At 36.8% G+C, this 26,663-nt stretch overlaps 2 protein-coding genes across 2 annotated transcripts in view; one reads left to right on the forward strand and one right to left on the reverse strand.

Moving 5' to 3' along the window:
- Positions 1–26,663, forward strand: part of RBM45 (RNA binding motif protein 45) — a 474,379-nt gene that overhangs the window by 277,969 nt on the left and 169,747 nt on the right. The gene's annotated exons all lie outside the window — the stretch shown is intronic.
- Positions 1–26,663, reverse strand: part of PDE11A (phosphodiesterase 11A) — a 398,839-nt gene that overhangs the window by 260,847 nt on the left and 111,329 nt on the right. The window contains exon 3 of the mRNA XM_017532656.2: positions 3,884–3,973. Coding sequence (XP_017388145.1) covers positions 3,884–3,973 — 90 coding nt within the window. The remainder of the gene's footprint in view (positions 1–3,883; positions 3,974–26,663) is intronic.

The raw sequence follows: 26,663 nt of genomic DNA on the forward strand, positions 1-26,663 counted from the left end.
GAGACCTAACCAACTCCATCTTGCTTCTAACCTCCAAACTGTCCTTGTTCATTCCTGGGCATAGGCTGAACTAACTTTGGGAGGAACATAGTTTATAGTATATTGTTTAAAACAAAGATGACAATAGCCCTTTCCCAAAACAAATCTTCTTCTTTTTTTTTTGAGGTGGGGTCAGTCTTACTCTGTCACCAGGATGAGTGCAGTGGTGCTATCTTTGTTCACTGCAACTTCAGCCTCCTGGTTTCCAGAGATTCCCCTGCCTCAGCCTCCCGAGTAGCTGGGAATACAGGCATGCGCCACCACACTTCACTCATTTTTTGTATTTTAGCAGAGACGGGGTTTCACCGTGTTAGCCAGGATGGTCTCAGTCTCCTGATCTTGTGATTGTGATCCACCCGCCATGGCCTCCCAAAGTGCTGGGATTACAGGTGTGAGCCACAGTACCCGTCCACAAACCTCCTTCTTGCCTGGGGACTAGAATTCCCTTGCAGAAATAACAAATTAGCCATAAGATTAGAAATTATGGTTTAGGAGTTATACAGCTGCAAGCTACAAGTCATGCAGCTGACTCTCCCTAAACTGCTACTAAGATCAGTGCTTGAGATATTTTGTAGACCCTGCACTTGATGGATCATCTGGCACCACCCAGATCAATAAACTGGCTCATCTGATCTTGTGACCCCCCCACCCAGGAACTAACTGAGCACAAGAGGACAGTTTCAATTCCCTATGATTTCATCTCTGACCCAACCAATCAGGATTCCTACACACTGGCCATTCCCCACTCACCAACTTATCCTTAAAAACTCTGATCTGGGGAGACTGATTTGAGTAACAATAAAACTCTGGTCTTCAGCACAGCTGACTCTGTGTGAATTACTCTTCCTCTACTGCAAGGTGAGCCCATTGGGTGCTTACATTATCTCTAAAGAAAGATGGAACAGAGTAAGGACCATATTGCTCCATGATCCCAAAGCAAAGAGGAACATCGAAAGGTGGAAAAACTCCTAAGCGAATCTTGATATTTGGCATTTGGACAGCAAATCTCTGTTAGGGGTCAATGCATAATAAAAAATAATAATAATTTCATGTTCAAACATTAAAAATGAGACAACTGTTTGAGTAATTACAAGCAAAATGCCCTGTTATTAATGGGGATCACATTATTTCCTTAATCATCTAGACTATTTCTTCAGATGGATCGTATTAACCGAACAATTATTTAACTTTTCAATTCGTTGTAATTGCATGGAGAGAGCCTCTGTGGCCCATATACAAGAACATTTATCTCAGAGGAAAAACTAGTTGTGCCTTGAGTCTTGCACTGACAAATCGCATTATAGTAATCTTACTGGTTCTAATTTAAAATTGCTGCTTTATTAACGAGTGATCGGAGTTTTACAAATAATAATGTGGACTAGCTCCAGAATGGGAGAAAAAGAGAAGAAAATCTAGAGTAATATCCAGCTCACAGATAATGGAAGCATTTCACACAGTTGAATAGGCTCTGCTTCTTGATGTCACTTGCCTTCCAGGAAACGAGTATCTGCATTTTGTTTCTCTTTCTTCTACTGGCCTTTTTAAATGATCGTCTGTTTTATTTTATTTATTATTATTGTTATACTTTAAGTTCTAGGGTACATATGCAGAACGTGCAGGTTTGTTACGTAGGTATACATGTGTCATGGTGGTTTGCTGCATCCATCACCCTGACATCTATACTAGTGACCTTCTTTTGTTCTTGGGCGTGTCCTTGGACCTTTCCCTTCTCTTATCTGCATATTCTTCCTTAAATTAACCAGCTAGATCCCTGGCTTTAAATACCCTCTATATGCTGCTGGTTCCCAAATCTCCAGCCCTGATATCTCCCCAAAACTTTAGAATCCTGTATCCAAGTGTTTACTTGCCAGCTGTTCAAGCCAAAATTCTCTTTCACTCATTTCCCATATCAGCAAACCCCATAGATTTCAACACTGATTTTGGAGGAAATCTGTCACTTCTCACTGCCCTAGTCCTATTTTCTCGCTTCAATACAGTTCTTTTCTAAGTCCTCTTACTGCTTCAGCCTTCTCCCTCCCTTCCCAGCCAGTTTATTGCCTCCAGGAAGGCCAGAGTGAACTGTATTAAAAGTCAGACACACCTCAAAATCTCCTAATGGCTTTCCACTGCACTCAGGATGAAAGCCACAGCCCTTGCCATGCCCACAGGCTTTTCTACCATCTGGCCTGCCTCCGTACCCTCATTTTATTTTATTTTCCTTTCTCTATCCCCCTTTCTCTCTGCTCTCGAAACACACTGACCAAGTTTTCTCCTGTCTCAAGTCCTTTGTACTTGGTATTTCCCCTGCCAGAGATGCTCTCCCCAGATCTTTGTGTGGCTTTTCTCCTTTCCATTCAAGTCTCTGCTCATAGATCATCTCCTTATAGAGATCTTTTTGATCACCCTCTAAAATAAACATCCTCCCAACCTACCCTTCCTCAACCCTTCATTCCTTTATCTCACTTTATTTTCCTTGCAGTACTTAATCGCTACCCATACTATGCAATTTAAAACATTTGTTTTCTTATCTATTATCTATTGTTCTCATGGAATAGTAAGTTCCATAAGGATAGGGATTTGGATAGACAGCATGTGAAGGGAACCACACAATCAATACTTGTTGAATGAATAAATTAATTGTGCCATACACAAGAATACAAAGATTAATCATACATGAAGCTTCCCTTAAGGAGTTCATAATGTAGTGGGAGAGGAGGGCCCTCCTTAAATATCATAATACAGTGTGATAAGTATTCACAATAGAATAATGGCAGTAGATACAAGCCAAAACCACAAGTGAAGAAGGGAAGATTAATCAGAAGGCTGAGCTGGGTCCTGAAGAATGTGGAGGGCAGATGGTGGAATTGACTTGAGGCATTGAAGGCAGAGGGAGGAATATGGATAAAGTTATGATCAAATGAAACAGATTGTTTGCCGGAAATTGGGGACCATATTGCTGGAGTGCCAGATGAAAGAAGGAGCATGGTAAGACATGGGGCAAAGGATGAAAAGAGGATCCAAAGCAGAGAAAAGATGTGTATGCCATGCTAAGAACCATGGCTGTAGTAGTCAACTGTGTTCATCTGTTTACTGATAAAAAATCCATAAATCATCATAATTAGCAAATGAAATTTTAATCGACTTGATGCCCAGATTAACTGAGGGTTTCAAACCTTTTTGAACATCTTTTTGTTAAATATATTTCTAAGTTGTTACAGTAATCTTTCTATATTTAAAAGTGGAATGAGCCTAATATAATTTAATCGCTATTTGATAATTTAGCATTTTTTGATTACTAGACTTTGCCTTTTTCACAACTTAGTTCCATAGTTCATGAAGGTATAAAAGATCTATGTGTTTCTTTATAATACTATAAAGTAGTGTTTGCATTATTGTTCCAAGTATCTAGTGACATGTACTTTCAGAAATCCTTTCAATTCAAAAATTGTTTCAATTCAAAAATAAAATCTGGGAAGCGGGGGTAAGATCTTGCTTCTTAAAGGAATTTAGTTGTAAAAGCATCACCAAATTGTGTTATTGTTTCAAAGCCACAAGTTAGCAAGGATATATCTGCTGCCTTACAGTATAGATGTGATATTAATTTCCTTTTTGAAAGAAGTTTGTACCCCTGCCCCCAAATAACAACAGATAATTTGCGTCCACTTCCATTTGGGCTTATTGCTTAAACTGTATCTTCAACCATAGCCTTGCAGAATTATACAAATAAAAAAGATTCTTGGACTATTCAAAGATCATTCATTGACTGTTTTTAAAAGACATAATGACTTACAGAAACCAGAAAGAGAGTGTTGAGGAGTGTCAGCAATGTTTTTTTTCTACTCACTCTGCTTCTTTCATATTCTTTCCTTGAGGCAGCAAAGAGCTGAGCGTTAGATATGGCGATTCCACAAAATGGAAGATACATCTGCATAACCTGAGACAAAGACAGCAGTAAGAACATTAAAATCTAGGAACATTGATACATCCCTTGCTAGACTAAATTCCACACTTCCTGTATATGCCTGATTGGAATACTTTATGTGCATCTATAAAGATCGAGTACAGAGAGTTGTTGATACTAATATTTTAACTTCAGAATGAATATTTTTCAAAGTTAACTAAAAGATGTTGTAAATCAAGCTTTAACTAGAGAATTCACATCTACGAAGACATAAAGTGAAGCAACAGATTATGAGGCCTGTGACATAGGAACTGTGCCTAAAGCAGCTTGTATTACGTTGATTATAACAAAAAAAGGATAAATAAATAAATGAACCGTGATATACCTGGAATTTAAAGCATGTGCCCATACTCACATTTGGAGGTAGGCAGGATATAAGTCAATTCTTTTGTTGGCATATGACATATACCATATGTAAATGGCATACAATTCACATCTGTAGCAGGGATTTCAGCTTCATTCTAGACCTATCGGCTATCAGATTTAAGCATGCCCCTCTGGATGAGCCCAATGGAAACTCAGGGGTCAGCAGGCCTGGAAGCCTTCTACAAAACAGCTCTAATTGTATCCGCCACTGTGTAGACATAACTGAACACAAGTCAGACTGGTGGGATGGTTCTGCAGAAGATGGAGAGGTCCTCCCATGTGCAGAAACACACAGCTGTGATGGGCCCGACCCTGACAAAGACATTCTCATCATGGGGGTTTAGGTACAGGGATTTTCACTACCGCCTGGCACTCTTAGAACAATTCATCTCCAGAATCTCTGATTCCAGAGAGATATAACGCTCCAAGTGAAAACTGAAAGAACTATTTCCCTCAATTCTTCACAATGTAGATGAAACAAGTGACATACTTGGGACTTCTCTAAAGCAAGAGGGAAAAAAGCATGTGTATATTATAATGTTCTATGTCTCTCCCCCCCCCCCCCAACACACACACGAGTTCATGCACACACAATGGTACCTAGGAAGAGGTACAAAGCCCTGGCAAAATAGAGCAACTCCTGCTGTCTCCAGCAGAGGGCAGTGCAGTGCCCACCATGGGTAAGGGATGACTGCAGCCTCCACCAACTCAGGAAGCACTTGTGAGGCACCCAGAACACCCAGAACAGAATCACCTGGAATGCAAGGTAATTATGAAGAGGATTTGAGGTAGACAAAAGATGAAGGGCAATGCACATTCCCTATCATTGAATGTCCTATTAAAATCTTTCTTTGCTTACCTGGGCATGATAAACTCTGACCTAGGATCCTGAAAAGAATTTCAGAGCCATATAGAAACTAAAGCTATGACCTCATTTTTAAAGAACATAGAAAAACAATGGATCAGAATTAAGAAGAGGTACAAAAATCAATGATTTTTGCCGATCTTTTTGGGATAAATTCCTTCCCTGGATTTTCACATGTTGCCTTCTGGAACTAGATATTATTTCTGTTACTCCCTACTCTCCCTTTTCTTTCTACTCCCCCTCATGATGTAGAAAGCTTGTCCATAAGTCAGCATAAAGATGTTGGCATAAAGCTGCCAGATATTTCACTAGAATTTCCCTGCCTTTAGGCAGAATGGGACCACTTTCTATATCACCTGCACATAACAGCAAGCACTTTCCTTGGAGTTGTCTGGAGGTTTTGTTTTTGGCTCTTTGTTTTTTCTGCCATGGAGACAGTGACTATAATGGGGATAAAAGTGAGGAGGAGATATGGGTTACTTATTTTAACTTTTCACTACTTATTTATTTATTTATGCCTTCAGGGGACAAATTTAAGGCGGTTGGTAAGTCAAGCAAGTAAGAAGAAGAGAATGTCCAAATGCACATGTGAAATGTTTTCTAATATATCATAGGCTTGCTTCACTTCATTTGTAATTCCAATATTTATTGAGTTCCAGGTATTATGTTTAATTAAAAAGAATCTTAATTTTAAATCAAATGATCATTGTAGTTTTTACAGTTTTTCTATGTGAAATGCAACAAACCACATAACCTCTTGCACGTATTTTCTTAACTGTAAATGCCAGGTTTATGGTCTTTTTTAGTTCTAATCTTTGGGGTGATTCAAACAATGTGAAACATCGCTGAGCTGTAATATTCTATTTACTAGAGAAAGCAAAGAATTCAGTAAACATACTTGCATCTTATTCATGAAGCAATAATTTATAATTGCAATTGACATTTGCAAAGCCCTTCTGTCAATGTGTCAGGCATGACGCTATGTGTAGGGGTGATGTTAAGTGTTGTATATGCATTATATCTATTTTATATTCATTTATGTTTTACCATTAATCCAGGTTTGCAGATGAGAAAACTGAGGCTTTAAGAACTTACCCAAAGTTCTTGAGAAATAATTCTCTAGGGATATTTTATGTTTCCACACAGTTAGCAAACAGAGGCACTGGCTGTATCTTTTGGGAATGCTTATATAATGAACATCCTTGAAAGACAGAGATACTGTCTCCTTCCAGAGCAAAGAGCAGAAGTGTTTACTCTCCAGTATAATAAAGACAATATCTCCCTCTAGACAGAGGTCAGGCAGGCTCACTCTTCATTATGAAAGATTTGGGTTGCTTACATTTGAGTTTCCTCTTCTATCATGCAATCTAATATATATGCTGTTATCAGGGTCAGGGAACCAGCAGATACTGATGCTCAAATTATTGCTAGTGTCATACGAACTATTTTTTGTCACTGGTCCAGGAGTCTCATGTCTTCTGTCAGCATCTGTGAGACTGTGGCAGACTAACCTGCTAGCCTGCATGTACAGTATAGTAAAGTCAGACCCTTTATGAATTTTAACAACGTCACCTAGATAGTTAATGGTGAAGCTGAATTTAGAATCCAAGTGGCCTAACCCTAGGATCTACCTTCTTAGCTTCTACACTCTCCTGCTTCCCAAGGTCATACATATCTTTCATACCATTAATATGATAGTCTGGTTAACTGCAACGCAAGATAGATTACTAAGACTAGCAGTCCATTATTCCAGTGTATGTGCAGTCACAGGAGACTGCAGAAGCAGAAAGCAGTTCTGGTAGAGGAGACAAAACTCGGTTTCAAGAGATAAGGCAACCGTGCTCAGGAGGCAATTTGTCTAGCAGTTGGTGTAAGGGAAATCCTAGGTAGAGAGCGGACCACACTGACAGGCGTCAGAGTGTGGTTATGAAGGCCAGAGTGGAAAGTTCCAGCAGAAAAGAGGCTGGCTTTAGGAGAGCCTGTTAGCAGGTAGCAGGGCCCTCGTCTCCAGGTAGAGGTTTAAGGATCAGTTTATACTCTTGATAGTGAAAGGGAGGGAAATGGCAGAAGAAAAGAAGGGGCCCATCGGTATGAAATGTGGGACACAATGTTTTAAAGAGGCACAGAACTGCTCACAGGGAGGGGCTGTGGCAAAGCTGGGCCCACAGGTGTGGGTCCTGTGGTGCAGCTCCAGCCACAGAGTGGAGAATGAATCAGGGTCTGGGAACCAGGCTGTGTTCCACACACGGCCAGAGAGGTTCCAGTCTTAGCTCCGTGGGAATACCGCAGTGTCCCTGGGAGCCTAGGAACAGCCTGACATCAAACTGTCAGTCAATCGCAAATCTCTTCATCCTCATCCAGTCTTGTTTCCATCAAACCTAGTTTTTAAGTCTAAAAATTTAGAATTTGCAAATACTTTCTCCAAATAATATAAACTATTCTTCATGAATAGTATAGTGTACTATCCAGAAAGCATGCAAATCAGATTGCTGTTAGTTCTTTTCATCTACCCCACTGTGTCTGACAAAGCACCCCTCAATTTAGTCCTGACAGATGAATGGTATTTACTTGTCACAACCTCAGGAAAAGCAGCTCCACAATCTTCCTCCAGTTTACATGTCTAGCAAATGTCACTTTCATGAATTGTTTTCATACGAATGTAACAAACCCCTCATATCACAATATACCTCCAATTCTTACCCTTTAGTGGAGATGAAAACCAACAAAAGCTCTGCTATTTTAAACCAATTACAAGGCATTTAACGTGGCATTTTGAATGGCAAAAGAGACTCCTGCTGTCTTGTTTTGTGTACTCCAATTTATCAAGTTAATGCTTCTAGAACAGCTTCCAAACAAAAGCAAATGGCAAAATGAGCACCTTACTCACTGTAGTGGGAATGCACAGATCAGCTCAATTTAACAAGAGCCGCCTGACTGCCTTCTCCCGTCAGGCCCTGGGTTAATACGCAGCACCGCTAAATTACATGACACCATCACTATTTCAAGTTTACCGCTAGCTTCAATTATATCCCTGAGATGATTACTATCCAGCTCAAACTCCTTCAATATTTTCACAAAAAATACAGGCTAAAGTTCAAATTTCAACTCTCTGTTAAATCATCCCAAATGTTGGCCCTATTGAACACTGTTATTATTGTTATTATTATTATTGCTTGTTGAGATTTACCCGCATGTGTACCAGTTCTTCCTCCTCATTCCTTCCAACATCTCCTTCCTTCTTTCTGTGATATAGTTTTATTTTTTTCCAGACAATCCTTTAATAGTATCTTTTAGTGTTAGTGGTAAATGCTTTTAGTTTTGTATGAAAATATGTTTATTTTATAATCAATCTTAAAAGATAATATAGTGGGTATGCAATCCTAGGCTGACAGTTATTTTCTCTCAGTACTTACAAGATATTATTCCCCTAAAAAGCCAGCTGCCAATCAAATTCTTGGTAGATTATCTGCCTTTGTCTCCGGTTTCTTTTAGGTTTTCTTTATGTCGTTGGTAGCCAATTTGTATTTTTTCAGCCTCAATCAAAGTCTTAATTGAATCATAGTAACCTCAGTGTATATATTGGCCAAACATTACTATGGACAGAGACAATATTATACCTTCGTGGCTCATTGCACACTGAGAGAGAATCTTTGTTAATATAGGAAATGTTCTACCCTGTGTTATTCATTGGCATTACAATTCAGCCCTCTGGGGTCAGACTCAATTGCACAATGTATACGCATATGACAGTATGATCTATAGAGTTTCTAAAGAAACGTGCAGGAAAAGCAGGCAAGTGCATTTTTGAAAAAAGGCAGTAAGAAAAACTGAAGCAGTGTAGAAATAGAAAATGAAAAACAAAATATTTTTATCTTTTTTTCAGTTCCAGTGCTACAGATGTCTTTTAAAAAAAATCTATATTGCTCTATTCTGCTCTTTCTGAAGTCCCTCATTTCCCAAAAAAACAACTAATTTGGCCTTCACTATGTAGTTTCATAATGCCAAAGGTCTAAAAAGCCTTAATGACTAAGAAGCTAATGAGTCTGTACACGCTTGTGCAGCACTTTTCGGCTTGAAAGCACTTTATAACATTGGCTAATTAATCTTTACAACATCCCACTCAGAAAGAGAGTTAAACTGAAAATCATTAAACAGTGTAAAAAAGTCACTTTCACCCTGGAAACTCATTAAAATATCACTAGTATGCATAGAATTTGAGCACTGGACCTTCCATCGATGTATTGAAAAAAGACAGCAGGTAGCCAGTCTTTTCAAATTTCCAAGCCACAGAGAAAGGCTATTTAAGCCCCATTGTGTGGTCTGGTCCAATTATGCATCATTAAAGAATGCTGGGGGTCTACAATGCAGATTCTTAGTGAAGGGGGACATCCTGTTCATGGACCCTACTTGTAGAAGGCAAAACAGCTTGAAGAGCCACATCACTGTCAGCTAAATGAACAAGTGAGAAAAGGTTTGCCCACCTACAGATAACACCTCCTCCCTTTATGTAGATTCTGAAAACCACACTCTTAAAGTCACTTCTGCCCTCAGGCAGTAACTATATGATAAAACTTCACTAATTTGGAGCCCACTGATTTGGAAGTGGGGATGCTTTAAAATAGTTGTGTGATTCAAATGCTGAATAAACTCTTCAAGTAGAATAATTTGGAAAATAATATCAAAATATGAAAGCGGTCACATTATTTTCACATAATGAAATACTTTCAAAGCCTTTTTAGGAATATAATACTAAAAATAATTTTTAAATTAGTTTGGAGTTTTCCAGAGATTCCAGAGGAAAGCCCTGCTTCCAGGGCTGTAGCTTCATTCACTGCAATTTTGTTTCTACACAAATTCAATAAACATAAAAGGTGGAGCTTTTAAGAATCAGAATTATAAATGACTCTTGTTAGTTCGCACCAAAATATATGCCCTTGTCTAAATCAGTGTTGTGCCGTCTTCAAAGAAAACAGCTTCCAAAAGATACAAAGAAATATAAAACACAAACTTCACTTTAAAAATTGTAATGGAGTCAGGTGCGATGGCTGAAACTTATAATCCTAGCACTTTGCGAAGCCAAGGCAGGCGGATCACTTGAGGTCAGGTGTTCAAGACCAGCCTGGCCAACATGGTGAAACCCTGTTTCTACTAAAAATACAAAAATTAGCTTGGCATGGTGGCACACACCTGTAGTCCCAGCTACTTGGGAGGCTGAGGCAGGAGAATCAGTTTAACCGGGAGGTGGAGGTTGCAGTGAGCCAAGTTTGCACCATTGCACTCCAGCCTGGGTGACAGAGAGAGACTCTGCCTCAGGAAAAAAAAAAAAAAGAAAGAAAAAAAATGCTAAAAGAAAAGCAGGTGAAAGGAAGGGGCATATATGTATATTACATGTTTAATGATGCATGGAATATAGCAGGGAACAGGATCTACCATATAATTTGCAAGGCCAAGGGCAAAATGAAATGTGGGGTCCCTTTTTCAAAAATTAAGAATTTGAAAATGGTGACAGCAAAGCATTGAATGAATTCAGTTTCCTTCTAAGTGTGGGTCTCTATATGACTGCACAGGTCCCATGCCCATGAAGATGGCTCATCTGGAAGATACACAAGGTGGTCTCTGGGAAGGGAGCTGGGGGAATTAGTTAGTATTTGACAAGAGATTTATTTATCACCATTCTTGTGTCTGAATTTTTTTCTACCATATGTGTTCGTTACATTTTAAATCACTAAATGCTAAATCTGTATCTCCAGACCACATCTGAGTTCTGAGCTCCACCCTTGTGTAGTCTATCGATCTATATATTCCACAGACACTTCCAATCACATCTTCAAAATGAAACACCTTCCCACAAAATAATAGTGCAAGGAAGGACCAATGAGGGGAGAGAGTGCAGACAGCAGGCATGGACTACATTTTTTTTTTTTTTTTTTTNAAAAAAAAAAAAAAAAAAAAAAAAAAAAAAAAAAAAAAAAAAAAAAAAAAAAAAAAATGGAATAGATGATCCAATTGCAGGCTTTTTGAAATTGTCCACCATAAGAATTGACACTCTAAAGAATAGGGTGGGAGATTTCATTCATAACAGACAAGGGAGAACAAAAGGGCAAATAAAAAGAAGGAGAAGCTTTGTTTTTTGGAGACAGAAACAGGGACAAGATAATGAAGCAGACGCGTGGAGAGGGAAGAAAGGAAAGCAAGCCCAAGGTGGACTCCTCACAGGTCCAAATTTGGGGCAGAACACATTCAAATGTGTGAGTCTTTACAGGCTCCCCTCCTCCTGTGTAGGTACCTTCGTCATTCTTCTTCCATGTTTCCTTCTTAGGACGGGGAGATTGAGGTGCTTCTGCTTCTGTCCCTGAGTATTAAAGCTGGGACCCCGGGGAGGTTGGAATGAGCCCCCTTCCACTACTCGAGCCCCTCTCCTACAAGCTAGTGTTGGCCAAAATATCCCCAGGAGGCCATCCAGGGGCAGACAAGCTGAATTCAGTTCCTGGCAAGTAGCCTAGTAGCATCAACACCTATTCTCTTTGACTTTTTAGATGCTCTGGTCTATCGACTGCTTGAATCATGCAGGCACTAGTCATATCACACAATAACCTTACTTCTATTTAGTCCCATCCCCACCCCCACAACTTTAGAGAAATAACATTCTCATTTCTTGGGGCAGTTTTTAATTCCCACCCTCTTATTGCCAGACACTTAGAGAAAACCCTGAAGTAATCTGTTGCAGGACCCATGTCCTTTCTAAGATATATATATATATATATATTTTTTTTCTGATCATAGATTTCAAGAGAAAAAAAGTATCCATATTTCTACCTCTCAGGGGTAACCATTAACATTTTATATAACATTCAAGTGTTTTTTCATCTTTTTCCTTTCACATAAAGCCAAATAAGCTAATCCTATACATAATATTTTATCAGCTTTTTTCACTTTTTATAACCAGCTATTACTTATTATGACCAGTTTCTATGGATGCAAAATATCCCATTGTATGGTTCAGAAAAAGAAAATTTATAGAGAAGGAAAGTAGATTAATGGTTGCCTGGATTAGTAGCAGTAGTGACTCATTGTAAATGGGCATAGGGGATCTTATTGGTAGTATGCTCTAAAACTGATTTATAGTGATTGTTGTACCTCTCATAATGTTATTAAAAGTCATTGAATTGCTCACTTGAAATGGATGAATTTTATGATATGTAAAATATACCTCAAGTAAGTGTTAAAATACTCGGTTAATCATATGAATTAACATAGTTTATTTAATCAATCATAAAACATTGGACATTTAGGTAGCTTCCAATTTTAGATTAATAATCCTGGGGTTAAACATCCTAGAATTAAATCTTTCTGAATCCCATGATTATTTTCTTAAAGCCTTGATGCTGGAACTTACTTTATTCAACAAACAACTTACACAGCACTTTTCTGTAGCAGGCAATATTCTAAATGGTTTATTAATGTTAATTCATTGCGGTATGTGTACACTTCAAAATAATCCATAACAATATAAACACATTTACTTTTTGTTAAAACAGTATAGAAGTGCATAGAGTAAAGTAATTACAGTTACCCCTTAATTTCCTGTCCCACTACCCACTCCCTTCCCAAGGTACAGCCCTGCTAGCATTTGTAGTGTATTATTCTGGATGTTTTATGAACTATAGTCACACAATATCTAGTTTTAGGGTGTTTGTAAACATAAGTGAGATCACACTATAAGTTGTTTTCGATACCTTCTTTTTCACTTGGCAATATATCTTGGAAATCTTTACATGTTAATTCAAAGGGCTCTACTTCATTCATCTTCATGTCTGCAGAATATTCTAAGGGGTGGGTTGTATCTGTTACTAGACATTGCCATTGTTTCTAATTTTTCTTTATTACAAATAATGCTGCTATCAAGTTTCTTACAAATGAATCTTCATGCACCTGGACAATAGCTCTGTTGACAGTTTCCTAAAAGTGGAATTTTAAGGTTGAAGAATATGTGCATAAAATATCTTAATTACTACTGCCAAATCATCCTCCAAAAAGCCTCTACCAATCTATACTCCCACTAACAATAATCAGAGGATTCATTTACCCCCACTCATACAACATTGGGTATTATCATTCTTTCAAAATCTTGTCTATCTGACAGATAAAATCAATACTTATTTTTGTATTAACTGATATTTATTTGATTAATTTATTGATCATTTTCATAATTTGTTGGTTGTCTGTATTTTAAAATACATCCTCTTTTGCTTAGTTGCTTATTTTTTAGTGGACATTCATCTATTACTTGCTCAGTAAGTACCCTTTATGTGCTAAGAACATTAAACATTTTTCATTTTCACAAATCATGAATCTCGGTTGATAATCTTACGTGATAATCAAGCAGTAATTGTCATCTGTTCAATACAATCCAGTAGGCCTACAAGCTATGAGTGTTTTGTCTAAGATGAATAAACATTATGGCTCAGTAAACTTGGCCTACTCCCTCTCACAGTGTGAAGAACTTTTACAAAGATATCTGACTACATAACTCTGCCAAGGTCATTTTTATAAGCAGGTTGACCTACATAACATCCTGCCCATTTATTCTACCTGCCTTTATAACTCACAGCTTCTGCAAAAAATTGGTTTGAGCTACGTTCGATCCAAGCATTCTTGAGTTTTAGTTATTAAGATCATTATGATTCCCCATTTGCCCAGCACAGGTATAAATGCAGGAAGCTACACAATAGAGTAACTTAGTCAAGGTATCAACACCCTGAAATGCTAGAAAAATCTTATTACATCACAATCAACATATGAACATAAAATTTCCTGTTAGACTATTTTCTGATGAGAAATGGCTAAGTTTTTGTTTAAATTTAAAATATATTCACATTACTTCCTCCTATTAGTAGCAGAAGCCTTTCTTTTACTGTCTCGTTTATCAAACTCCTTTCTTTTTACAATTTCTGGTTCATAAAGTAGTGGACATTACATATAGGCAAAATCATACAACACATAGCCTTTTGTGTCTGGCTGCTTTCACTTTGCATACTGTTTTAGGGGTCCATTTATGTTGTAGACATAGCAGACTTTATTCCTTTTAAATTTTGTTTTAAAAAAGTAGACTTTTTTTTAGGACAGTTTTGGGTTTACAGAAAAGTTGAGTGGAAAGTATAGGGACTTCCCATAGACGCTGCCCAACAGTTCCCCATTATTATTAACATCTTACATTAAAGTGGTTTGTTACAATTGATGAGTCAATACTGACACATTATTAACTAAAGTCCAGTCTACAATAGGCTCCTCTTCGTGTCACACATTCTGTAGGTTTTGACAAATGTACATTACAGTATCATACAGAATGGTTTATTGTCCTAAAATCTGTGCTTCACCTATTAATCCCTCTCTCCTTCTCCCCAAATCTCTCAATACCACTGATCTTTTTACTGATTCTGTAGCTTTGCCTTTTCCAGAATGTCACATAGTTGGAATCACACAGTATATATCCTTTCCGGATTGGCTTCTTTTACTTAGCAATATCCATTTAAGGTACCTCTACATCATTTCATGGCTTAATAGCTCATTTCTTTTTATCACTGATTAATATTCCATTAACTAGATATATCCATGTGTTTATCCATTCACCTATTGAAGGGCATCTTAATCGCGTCCAAGATTTGACAATTATGAAAAAAGCTGCTATAAACATTCATGTGCCAGTTTTTGCAGAGACATAATTTTTTGACTCATTTGGGTATATATCCAGGAGAGCAACTGCTGGATTGCATAGTAAGCGTATCATTAACTTTGCAAGAAACTGCCAAACTGTCTTCCAAAGTGGCTGTGCCATTTTGCATTCCAACCCTTTCCTATGTCTGGATCCTCCCTGTCCCTTCAAAGGAGAAGTGTTTCCCTTCATTTGGTATTGCTTCTGTCTTTACCGTGTAATCTACGTCAGCTTGGCTTCATGTCCTCACTTTCTGTCATTTTGCATATAGTTTTGCAGTCTTCAGGAATGGCTGGCTTGTGGCCTGTGATGTCCCAAATACTCGGTCATGAAATACATCAACTATTCCAAATTCTTATTTTCTGCAGCCTTTAACACTTGATCACCAGCTGGATATGAAACTTTGGCTTCCATGGACTATACACCCCTATTTAATCTTTTTCGACATTTCCAACACTCCTGTGCAAGTTATATTCCCAGTCAGTCTTTGGTCTTCTGTCTCCTTCTACATTCTCCCTCTAAGGATTTATTTGTTTCCACAATATAAGAATATTACAAAATAAAGCAGGTTGGCCATACAAGAATTAACCTTTGAACAAGAGTCAGAAAAGACATCAAACTCGGTACTGCCATATATTTAATGCAGCTGAGAAGACTTCCTCCGTCTGTTTACTTGCTTCTCCTGCTGCTCTTGAACTTCAGTCTGTCATGAATTCCCTCTGCCTCTGATTTGACTTTCCTATGTCCCTAGCCCCACTTCCCCACTTCTAATCAGTCACATCTGCTACCTTTCAGACCCATGTTTCAGTCTGTAATCCAGACACAACTTGAGCTCTGAAAACATTTGCTTCTTCTGTCTTATGGTCTAATTTTAGCATTCCTGGTCCTAGACTAAATTGAACTCTGAATTCAACCATATTAACTAAACAGGCACCAAATTTCCTTCCTTTTATCTATGTCTTCAGTAGTTACCTCTGGGACGATTCTCAAAGTGGGCTCTCTGGTGCTGACATTTTCTCTCTGCCCTGGCTCCACATCACCAGGTGCCTACAGGACATTTAAATTTGAATGTTCTTATACTACCACAACTCAGCATTCCGAAACCAAGTTTATCATCTCAATTCCCCTGTCCTTCCAAAGAAAGAGGGCCTCCCCCTCCAAAATATCCTAAACGTGCCAAACAAACAAACAAACAAACAAAACCATTATTGTTCAAATCACCCAGTTCCAAATCCTGGGAGCTATATTTGATTGCTATCCAGATGTAGGCTATCCAGGTGTAGGCATAAGCAATTCAGCAGTTTTTGAAACTTCTGTCCCCATGCCCTTGATCTTCTCCTGGTCCAACAATGCCATCACTCACTATCTCTGGTAAGAGTTCCCAGATCTCTCACCATTACTGCAACAGTAGCCAAGATCCTCTAACCCACTAACCTTTGTTTCTTATCCAGAAAAGCTATAAATTTAAGCACATTGACTATCCATCCCAATGTACTCCATCATCATGACTTTTTAAAATGTAAGATATAAATATGTCTTACACATATTAAATGCCAGTCTTTTTCAAACTATATTTGTGTCAGTATTTTCATACTACATACAGTATTTTTAAAAATCTCATTAGAAGCTCATCAGAAAGTATCTCCAATATTTAAGACTGTGGCTTAGTATTTTACAGATGCTGTGGAAGATATGTAATAATCTCAGGAAAAATAATAAGGAAATATAAAATTGCTATTTAGAGAAACACATGAGACCCAGAGGGGGTTCTTCTACTTATATATCTTTTTTTTAATTTCCAAAATAATTCATCATCCAAATGCAATACCGATGACATGGATAATAAACAATACTGGTTTTTAATTTCCAGTAATATTCTCCAGTGGAGTTTAAAACAGAGAAGCTATGAAAAATATGCTTAGAGCATTAATATTTAATTAATGTAACAGTACCCTAAAATGAATATTATAAATGTAAAAACCTTGATAAAATTCATAAGTTGTATTTATGCAACTAAAACAGAAAAGTGGTACCTAGTAAATTCAGGGCATTTTAAAGGATAGCCTTGAAGACAAAAAGAGCTGTAAAGTTTGGCCTAACAACAACCAGAACATTATGAATGGCCAATTAATCATTTATTAACAAACTGGGGTATCAATTCAAAATAGCAGAGGGGAAACTGTCTACATGAGTCATCAGTAATTCAGCAGGATTTCTCATTTGGTATCCTAGAACAGTCTAACTTACAAACTGAGATGCTAGCTTCAAAGCCAAAATGATTTATTACCCTTATTCATTCACAGTTTCTACTTTCTACCCATATTCAGTCTATCTGCAACAGGGTCTCAGCCTTTCCTTTAGTGCTTCCTTTCTCTTCATGATTCAGCTATTCATTTTAAGGGCTCAATTACATATGAAGTAAGCAGAAAGAATAAATGATATGCCTAAAGAGAGCAGAGGGAAAGAATTAATTAAAATAAAAGCGGAAAATAGTAAATGAGAAAACAACCATTAGAATTGATAAATCAATCCAGAAATAGCTCATGTAGGGAAAAGCAATAAGGCAAATAAATCACTAACTAGTTTAATCAGAGGGGAAAAATCCCTAAAATATACTAAAATAGAAGTGATAAAGGAAATATAGTCACAGCTACAGAAGAAAAGTAAAAGAATTATAATAGATTTTTTTGCCATAATCTCAAACTTAAATATTTGCAAGCCTGATGTAAACTTGTATATTTTAGGCAAACTATAAATTAACATAACTGAATCAAGAACTGAATCAAGTTCTTCAAGAAGACTTGAGAATTTCTGAGTAAAACAGTCACCACAGAAATAATAAAGAGACTTGTAAAAGAATCATTCTCAAAAAAGGTACCAGTCCAAATGGCTTCATAGGCAAATTCTTTTAAACCTTCAAGAACAAGAAAATTCCTGTGCTATTCAAACAATTCCAGAATCTGGAGATGGAAAACCCTCAAATATTTTTTGAAGACACATTATTTATTACTGATAGCACATCATGATAAAAATAATGCAAAAATCAAACCTACAAAATAGACCTCTTATGAAAATAGATAAAATTCTAAATAAAAATATTAGAAGAGTTAATATCTATACATATCTGTATATTAGAAAATTGAATTTAGCCAAATATAAAAAAATGAAACATGACTAAGAATTTATATTTAGAATAAACTGATGGTTCAATGTTTCAAGATCAATTATTCCAAACTTTCATATTAACTTTTAAAGGAAAAAAAATGATCATCTTAATATTCTAAAAGGTCCTTTGACAAAATCCAATACCCAATGCCTATGAAATTTTTAATAAGTTATAATGGGTATTAAAGAAGATTTTTAAATGAATAAACATGCCATATTTCTGAATAAAAATATATTGAATCAATATTAAAAAGACACCAATTACCTCTCCAAATTAATCTATAAATTCTATTGTAGTGAAACTTAGAATGATACTTTTGGAATTTGAAAAAAAAAGGTAATTCTAAAATTCAAATGAAATGAAAAACGTTTAACAATAGTCAACATTGAAAGAAACAAGAGAAATAAGAGGAACCTATTGTAAGGCTTTGATGACCAAAACAGAATAGTACTAAGGATACAATAATCATTCAACTTAATGGAACACAAGTTCAGAAAAAATTAAAGAAAATAAGTTCACATGTGAGAAAAGGATGGTTTCATCAATAAATCATGTTGGGACATAGTTCATCATTTTGAAAAAGCCTAAAAATTAAAAAATCCTTTTTGAAAGCACCCAGGGAGATTAAAGATAGAATAAAAATATAAAACCATAAAAGCCATGGGAGAAAGGTGGTAAACATTTATATAGTTCTTCATTGTGAAAGGCCTCTCCAACCATACCCTATATGTGGAAATGATATGAGAGATCACACACACATTTAAAACTGAAAACATCTATATCTCAACATATAAAATAAATAAAATTAAAAAGCAAAACAAACTGGAAAAATTATTTGCAATGTTTATGATAACCATGACCATCTTAGGTAGGAAAAAATCAGGAAAAATAACCAACTCAAAAACGGTCAAAAGATATAAGCAGAAAGTTTACCAAAAAGAAACACAAATAGCTAAAAAAAGAATGAAAAGTGTTCAGTACATTAATTAGCAAAGAAATATAAATTAAAATAACAATGAGCTATCACATTTCTCCTACTATATGGACAAATATTATCATTAAAATTAATACTCAGGGCTAACAATAATATGGGAAAGCAAGCATTCTCATATAATTCTTGCGAGATTTATTCTGAAGAACAGTTTCGCAAAATGTATAAAATGCATTTAAAATGTACGGGCACTTTGTCCTTACAATTCCATTCTTAGAAATTTATCTTAAGAAAATAAGTAGACAAGTTTATTTAAATGTCTTAACAAGGGGCAAATTCAGGCTTCATAAGACCTAAAACTTACATATTTGGGAAGGGATACTGTTTATTATAACCATGAGTACTATTTATTATACTTAAAAATATGAAGTTAGCAAATTATATATGTATATTTTACTTCAATTTTAAAAATTGTTACAAAAATAACTATTTTTTAGAATTAGGAAAGAAGTTATAATGTACTACCCATTTTTAAAAATTGGCAATATCCCAAACATCACAAGATCCAGAAAAATAGCATATTTGTATTAATTTTTCTAAATTTCTGATTGCATGCTTTTTGATAGCCTCTGCATGTAACTACAATTTTAATATTACTTTCCTATAGATATACAGAAAAATAATTCTATTCTCTTTAGCGTATTGATAAAAATGTGCATTATATTATTGATGATGGGATGCATAATACATACAATTTTACCCAGAGACACATTTCCTATTTGCACTACTAGTACTGGTTTGTGTCCTACAAATGTGGAATTCTGATAAATTATATTTTGCATAATTCTCACCTAAAAGCAAAAACAAAACAAAACAAAAACTTCTATTTTGACTCGGCCTCTATGAAAAACCACATTTCAAAAGTCTGATGATTGGAAGATTTTGTCCCATAGACTAGCTTCTGACTTCATACATTTCAAACCTCGTTTCTCCTTCACTATACATATACTTCCAGAGCCACATGCTATACAACACTTACATATCAAAATGCAACCACTGACCTTGTGTCTCTGCATCAAGATACTGAGTGAACTGGGATGGTGAGCAAAAGAGTATTCAGAAAAACCATTCTACAACATAAAACTAGCAACAACTTTCCACAAAAGGGATTGGAAACCCTAAGAAGTTATCCTGTTAAATTCAAACTATAGGTATCTGCAACTAAACTTCTTCCCTAGCTACATTCCAAAAATGTCTGTGGCCTTTCTAGCAACACCTGATGAATAGGGAAATCTGACAGACAGGAAGATGGAAGGAAAAAAGAGTTATCTCAATGGAATATCATTAAAATATCTTACTTTTGTTAACTTTACAAAACATTCCTCCTTCTCACATTCTTTTGCAGAATGATTTTTTCCCATCTGTTACTTTTTAGCATTCCTCAAGGCTTGATTCTGAGACTTCCTATCTCATTGTCCTCTCTTTCTAAAAAATCTTATATATGACACCGGATTAAATTGCCCTCCACATGCCTATGACTCTCAAGTTTTTATTTCTAGCCCAGGGTTAGAAATCTTGAGCCCAAGATCTGTGCATATCCAACAGCTTACTCAACATTTTCACTTAGATGTCTCCAAAGCACCTCAAATACTTATGTCTAAGACAGAATTCATAATTAAACACCCTCAACCACTTATTTCTCTTCCAAGAGGTGTGTATCTTAGTGAAGGCACCATCTTTCTAAAAAGGGCTTAACCCAAAAAACTTAGAGGCATGTCACATACCGAAAATCACCAAGTCCTGCTGATTTTACCTGTTAGTTTCTCAACATTCTCCACTTCCTTTAGTCATCACTTCCCCCTCCCTCACCTCCACCTCAATTCAAGCTACCCTTCTGGCTGTTCCATGGCTTCCTATTGCTTAGAGGGTCTACACTCAAAGTCCTTCATAATCTATTCCCAATATACAGTGAACTTTTCTAGACTCATCTTCCAGCACTCTTCTTCTACATTTCTTGTATTCTAGTCACAATAGATTATCCATGCCTGTTTACAATTAAGTTTTATACCTCTGTCTTTGTTTATTATAATTTCCTCATTCTAGAATCTTCTTTCCTACTTTGTGCATCTGTCAGACTCTACTTATTTTACAATGCCCAGCACAAATATAATCTCAATAAAATCTTTCAGGACTTTTGCATTTGCTCCACCAATTTCTCTCTGCACTCTCCCCATCCCACCAAAGAAATGGCACTTTATAAGCTTTTATATCTCTTTGTACATACGACTAATGCAGTACTTTTATATTACATATTTTTAAATTAATTAACTTACTATTTATTTTTATTTTTTAAAAAATACAGAGTCTTGCTCTGCTGCCAAGGCTGGAATGCAGTGGCACAGTCACAGTTCACGGCAGATTTGAGGTGAGATGATCGCTTGAGCCAAGCAGTTTCAGTTTGCAGTGGGCTATGATTGTACCACTGCACTTTGGCCTGGGTGACAGAGCAAGGCACTATCTCCCCAGCAAAAAAAACAAAAAAAGGAAAGAAAAGAAAGTAAATACAGGGATAGGGCCAGCTTTAATTAGTGACGAATTAGAGCTTGAATGAGGACATTGAAATTCTGACCCATCCTCCTCTTACGTCAGCTTTCCCTAACTCTCATTGACCTAAATTGGATCACGTGGTCATTGTTGAACCAATCCCTGAGGCCAAAGAAAACCAATCCTCTAATAGGCCAGAATTTAGCCATATGCCCATGATTGAGCTTTGAGTAGAACCAACAAAGACTAAGAACTGGGGACAAGATAGCTCTCCAGAGGAAAATCAAGGCCTCCTACCAAGACCCTGAGTGTCCAAAATAATAAATGTACACAAATATAAAATCCTTTGGGAAAGTTATCCTTAGCCTTCATTTCAGGCAGAATTCTCAGTGTTACCTCACTTATTTAAATTTCATAAAATTTGAAATCTACTTCTAAAAATATTTCGGAATTCTTAAGAATGTTACGCTGATATTTCTGACCATCCAGCACAATACCTAGCACAGAGTGGTGGTTCAAGCAATATATGTTAAATAAATAAAAGAATGAATTAATAAATAACACAGTCTGTAAAGTGTCTTAAAGAATGTATAGAAAATGTCATATGTAAAGGCATATTCACCAGGGCAAGAAATCCAGATATCTGCTTTACTCTAAAGTGTAATTAATTATTTAATGAGTAAGCAAGTGGGACGCAGCTTGTGTTGGCTTAAAGAAACATCTGTAGATTTTCTCCCCATCTCCTTTCTTTTTTTGTTTTTCCTTTAAAAGAAATAGTTCAGAATATGGGTCATGGCTTTAAATTCTTGTCTTCACTTACTAAAATAAATGTAATATCATCATATATGAATGTAAATTGTATTTTGGACTTATATTGATATAGCAACCATGGCCATAATTTAATCAGAGCCTGACCTAAGCTGACACTACAGAAATGCTGACTACTGAGACAGATCCAAGATGGCTGAATAGGAACAGCTATGGAGTGCAGCTTCCAGTGAGAATGCAGAGGCTGCTGCAGATGATCCCCCGGCAAGCAGGGTCTGGAGTGGATATCCAGCAGTCCTACAGCAGAGGGGCCTGACTGTTAGAAGGAAAACTAAAAAACAGAAAGAAATAACTTCATCATCAACAAAAAGGATGTCCACTCAGAGACCCCATTTGAAAATCACCAACTACAAAGACCACAGATAGATAAATCCACAAAGATGGGAAGAAACCAGTGCAAAAATGATAAAAACACCCAAACCAGAACACCTCTCCTCCTCCAAGGGATCACAACTCCTCACCAGCAAGGGAACAAGGCTGGATGGAGAATGAGTTTGATGAATTGATAGAAACAGGCTTCAGAAAGTGGGTAATAACAAACTTCTCTGAGCTAAAAGAACATGGTCTAACCCAATGCAAAGAAACTAAGAACTTTGAAAAAAGGTTTGATGAAATGTTAACTAAACAGCTTAGAGAATAATATAAATGAATTAATGGAGCTGAAAAACACAACACAAGAACTTTGCAAATCATACACAAGTTTCAATAGCTGAATTGACCAAGCAGAAGAAAGGATATCAGGGATTGAAGACCAACTCAATGAAATAAAATGAGAAGGCAAGATTAGAGAAAAAAGAGTAAAAGATGAATAAAGCCTCCCACAAATATGGGATTATGTGAGAACACCTAATCTATGTTTGATAGGTGTATCTGAATGTGATGGAGAGAATGAATCCAAGCTGAAAAACACTCTTCAGCATATTATCCAGGAAAACTTCCCCAATCTAGCAAATCAGGCCAATATTAAAGTCCAGGAAATACAGAGAACACCACAAAGACATTCCTCAAGAAGAGCAACCTCAAGGCACATAATCATCAGATTTACCAGGGTTGAAATGAAGGAAAAAATGCTAAGGGCAGCCAGAGAGAAAGGTTGAGTTACCCACAAAGGGAAGCCCATAAGACTCACAGTGGATCTCTCAGCAGAAACCCTACAAGCCAGAAGAGAGTGGGGGCCAATATTCACCATCCTTAAAGAAAAGAACTTTCAACCTAGAATTTCATATCCAGCCAACTTAGAATTTCATATCTAGCAAACCCACAGCCAATAAGTGAAGGAGAAATAAAATCCTTTATGAAAAGCAATTGCTCAGAGATTTCATCACCACCAGGCCTACCTTACAAGAGGTCCTAAAAAAAGCACTAAACATAGAAAGGAACAACCAGTACCAGCCACTCCAAAAATGTACCAAATGGTAAAAAGCAATAATACAATGAAGAAACTGCATCAACTAATGGGCAAAACAACCAGCTAGCATCAAAATGGCAGGATCAAATTCACACATAACAATATTAACCGTAAATGTAAATGGGCTAAATGCCCCAATCAAAAGACACAGACTGGCAAATTGGATAAAAAGACAAAACCCATCAGTGTGCTGTAGCCAGGAAACCCATCTCATGTGCAAGGATACACATGGGCTCAAAACAAAGAGATGGAGGAAGATTTGCCAAGCAAATGGAGAGAGAGAGAGAAAAAAAGCAGAAGTTGCAATCCTAGTCTCTGATAAAATAGACTTTAAACCAACAAAGATCAAAAGAGACAAAGAAGGGCATTACATAATGGTAAAAGGATCAATGCAACAAGAAGAGCTAATGATTCTAAGTATATATGCACCCAATACAGGAGCACCCAGATACATAAAGTAAGTTCTTAACGACCTATAAAGAGACTTAGACTCCCACAAAGTAATAGTGGGAGCCTTTAACCCTCCACTTAGGATTAAGAAACCAATGAGAACAAAGACACAATGTACCAGAATCTCTGGGACACATTTAAAGCAGTTTCTAGAGAAAAATTTATAGCAATAAATGCCCAGACAAGAAGCAAGGAAAGATCTAAAATCAACACCCTATCATCAAAATTGAAAGAGCTAGAGGAGCAAGATCAAAAAAACTCAAAAGCTAGCAGAAGACAAGAAATAACTAAGATCAGAGCGGAACATAAGGAGATAGAGACACAAAAAAACCCTTTGAAAAATCAACAAATCCAGGAGCTGGTTTTTTGAAAAGATCAACAAAACAGACAACTAGCCAGATTAATATAAAAGAAAATAGAGAAGACTCAAATAGATGCAATAAAAAACGATAAAGGGGATATCACCACAGATTCCACAGAAATACAAACCACCATCAGAGATTACTACAAACAACTCCATGCACATAAACCAGTAAACCTGGAAGAAATGGATAAATTCCTGGACACTTGCATCCTCCCTAGCCTAAACCAGGAAGAAGTCGAAACCCTGAATAGACCAATAACAAGGCTGAAACTGAGGCAGCAACTAATAGCCAACCAACAAAAAAAGTCCAGGTCCAGATGGGTTCACAGCTGAATTCTACCAGACATACAAAGAGGAGCTGGTATGACTCCTTCTGAAACTATTCCAAATAATCCAAAAAGAGGGAATCCTTCCCAAATCATTTTATGAGACCAACATCATCCTGATACCAAAACCTGGCCGAGACTCAACAAGAAACGAAAACTTCAGGCCAATATCCATGATGAACATAGATGCAACAATCTTCAATAAAATACTGGCAAACTGATTGCAACAGCACATCGAAAAGCTTATCCATCATGATCAAGCAGGCTTCATCCCGGGGATGCAAGGCTCATTCAACATATGCAAGTCTATAAACGTAATTCACCTCATAAACAGAACAAAAGACAAAAACCACATGATTATCTCAATTGATGCAGAGAAGGCTTTTGACAAAATTTAACAGCCTTTATGCTAAAAACTCTCAACAAACTAGGTATTGATGGAACGTATCTCAAAATAATAAAAGCTATTTATGGCAAACCCACAGCCAATATCATACTGAATGGGAAAAAAACTGGAAGCATTCCCTTTGAAATCTGGCACTAGACAAGGATGCCCTCTCTTACTGCTCCTATTTGATATAGTATTGGAAGTTCTAGCCAGAGCAATCAGGCAAGAAAAAGAAATAAAGGGTATTCAATTAGGAAAGGAGGAAGTAAAATTGTCTCTATTTGCAGATGACATGATTGCATGTTTAGAAGACCCTATCATCTCAGCCCCAAATCTCCTGAAACTGATAAGCACCTTCAGCAAAGTCTCAGGATAAAAGATCAATGTGCAGAAATCACAAGCATTCCTATACACCAATAACAGACTTAAAGAGAGCCAAATCAAGAATGAACTGCCATTCACAAGTGCTACAAAGAGAGTAAAATACCTAGGAATACAACTAACAAAGGATGTAAAGGACCTCTTCAATGAGAACTACAAACCACTGCTCAAGGAAATAAGAGAGGACACAAACAGATGGAAAAACATTTGATGACAATGGTTAGGAAGAATTAATAATGTGAAAATGGCCATATTGCCCAAAGTAATTTATAGATTCAACACTATCTCCATCAAGCTACCTATCACCCTCTTCGCAGAACTGGAAAAAACCATCTTAAACTTCATATGGAACCAAAAGAGAGCCCACATAGCCAAGTCAATTCTAAGCAAAAAGAACAAAGCAGGAGGCATCATCCTACCTGACTTCAAACTATACTACAATGCTGCAGTAATCAAAACAGCATGGTACTGGTACCAAAACAGAGATATAGACCAATGGAGCAGAACAGAGGCCTCGGAGGCAATGCCGCACATCTACAACCATGTGACCTTTGACAAACCTGACAAAAACAAGCAATGGGGAAAGGATTCCCTGTTTAATAACTGATGTTGGGAAAACTGGCTAGCCATGTGTAAAAAGCAGAAACTGGACCCCTTCCTGACACCTTACACTAAAATTAATTCCAGATGGATTAAAGACTTAAACATAAGACCTAACACCATAAAAACCCTAGAAGAAAATCTAGGCAAAATCATTCAGGACATAGGCATAGCAAGGACTTCATGACTAAAACACCAAAAGCTTTGGCAACAAAAGCCAAAATAGGCAAACAGGATCTAATTAAACTCCAGAGCTTCTGCACAGCAAAAGAAACAATCATTACAGTGAACTGGTAACCAACAGAATGGGAAAAAATTTTTGCAATCTACCCAT

Source organism: Cebus imitator, unplaced genomic scaffold (assembly GCF_001604975.1).
Source record: "Cebus imitator isolate Cc_AM_T3 unplaced genomic scaffold, Cebus_imitator-1.0 Scaffold78, whole genome shotgun sequence".
In the NCBI taxonomy this organism is placed as follows: Eukaryota; Metazoa; Chordata; class Mammalia; order Primates; family Cebidae; genus Cebus; species Cebus imitator.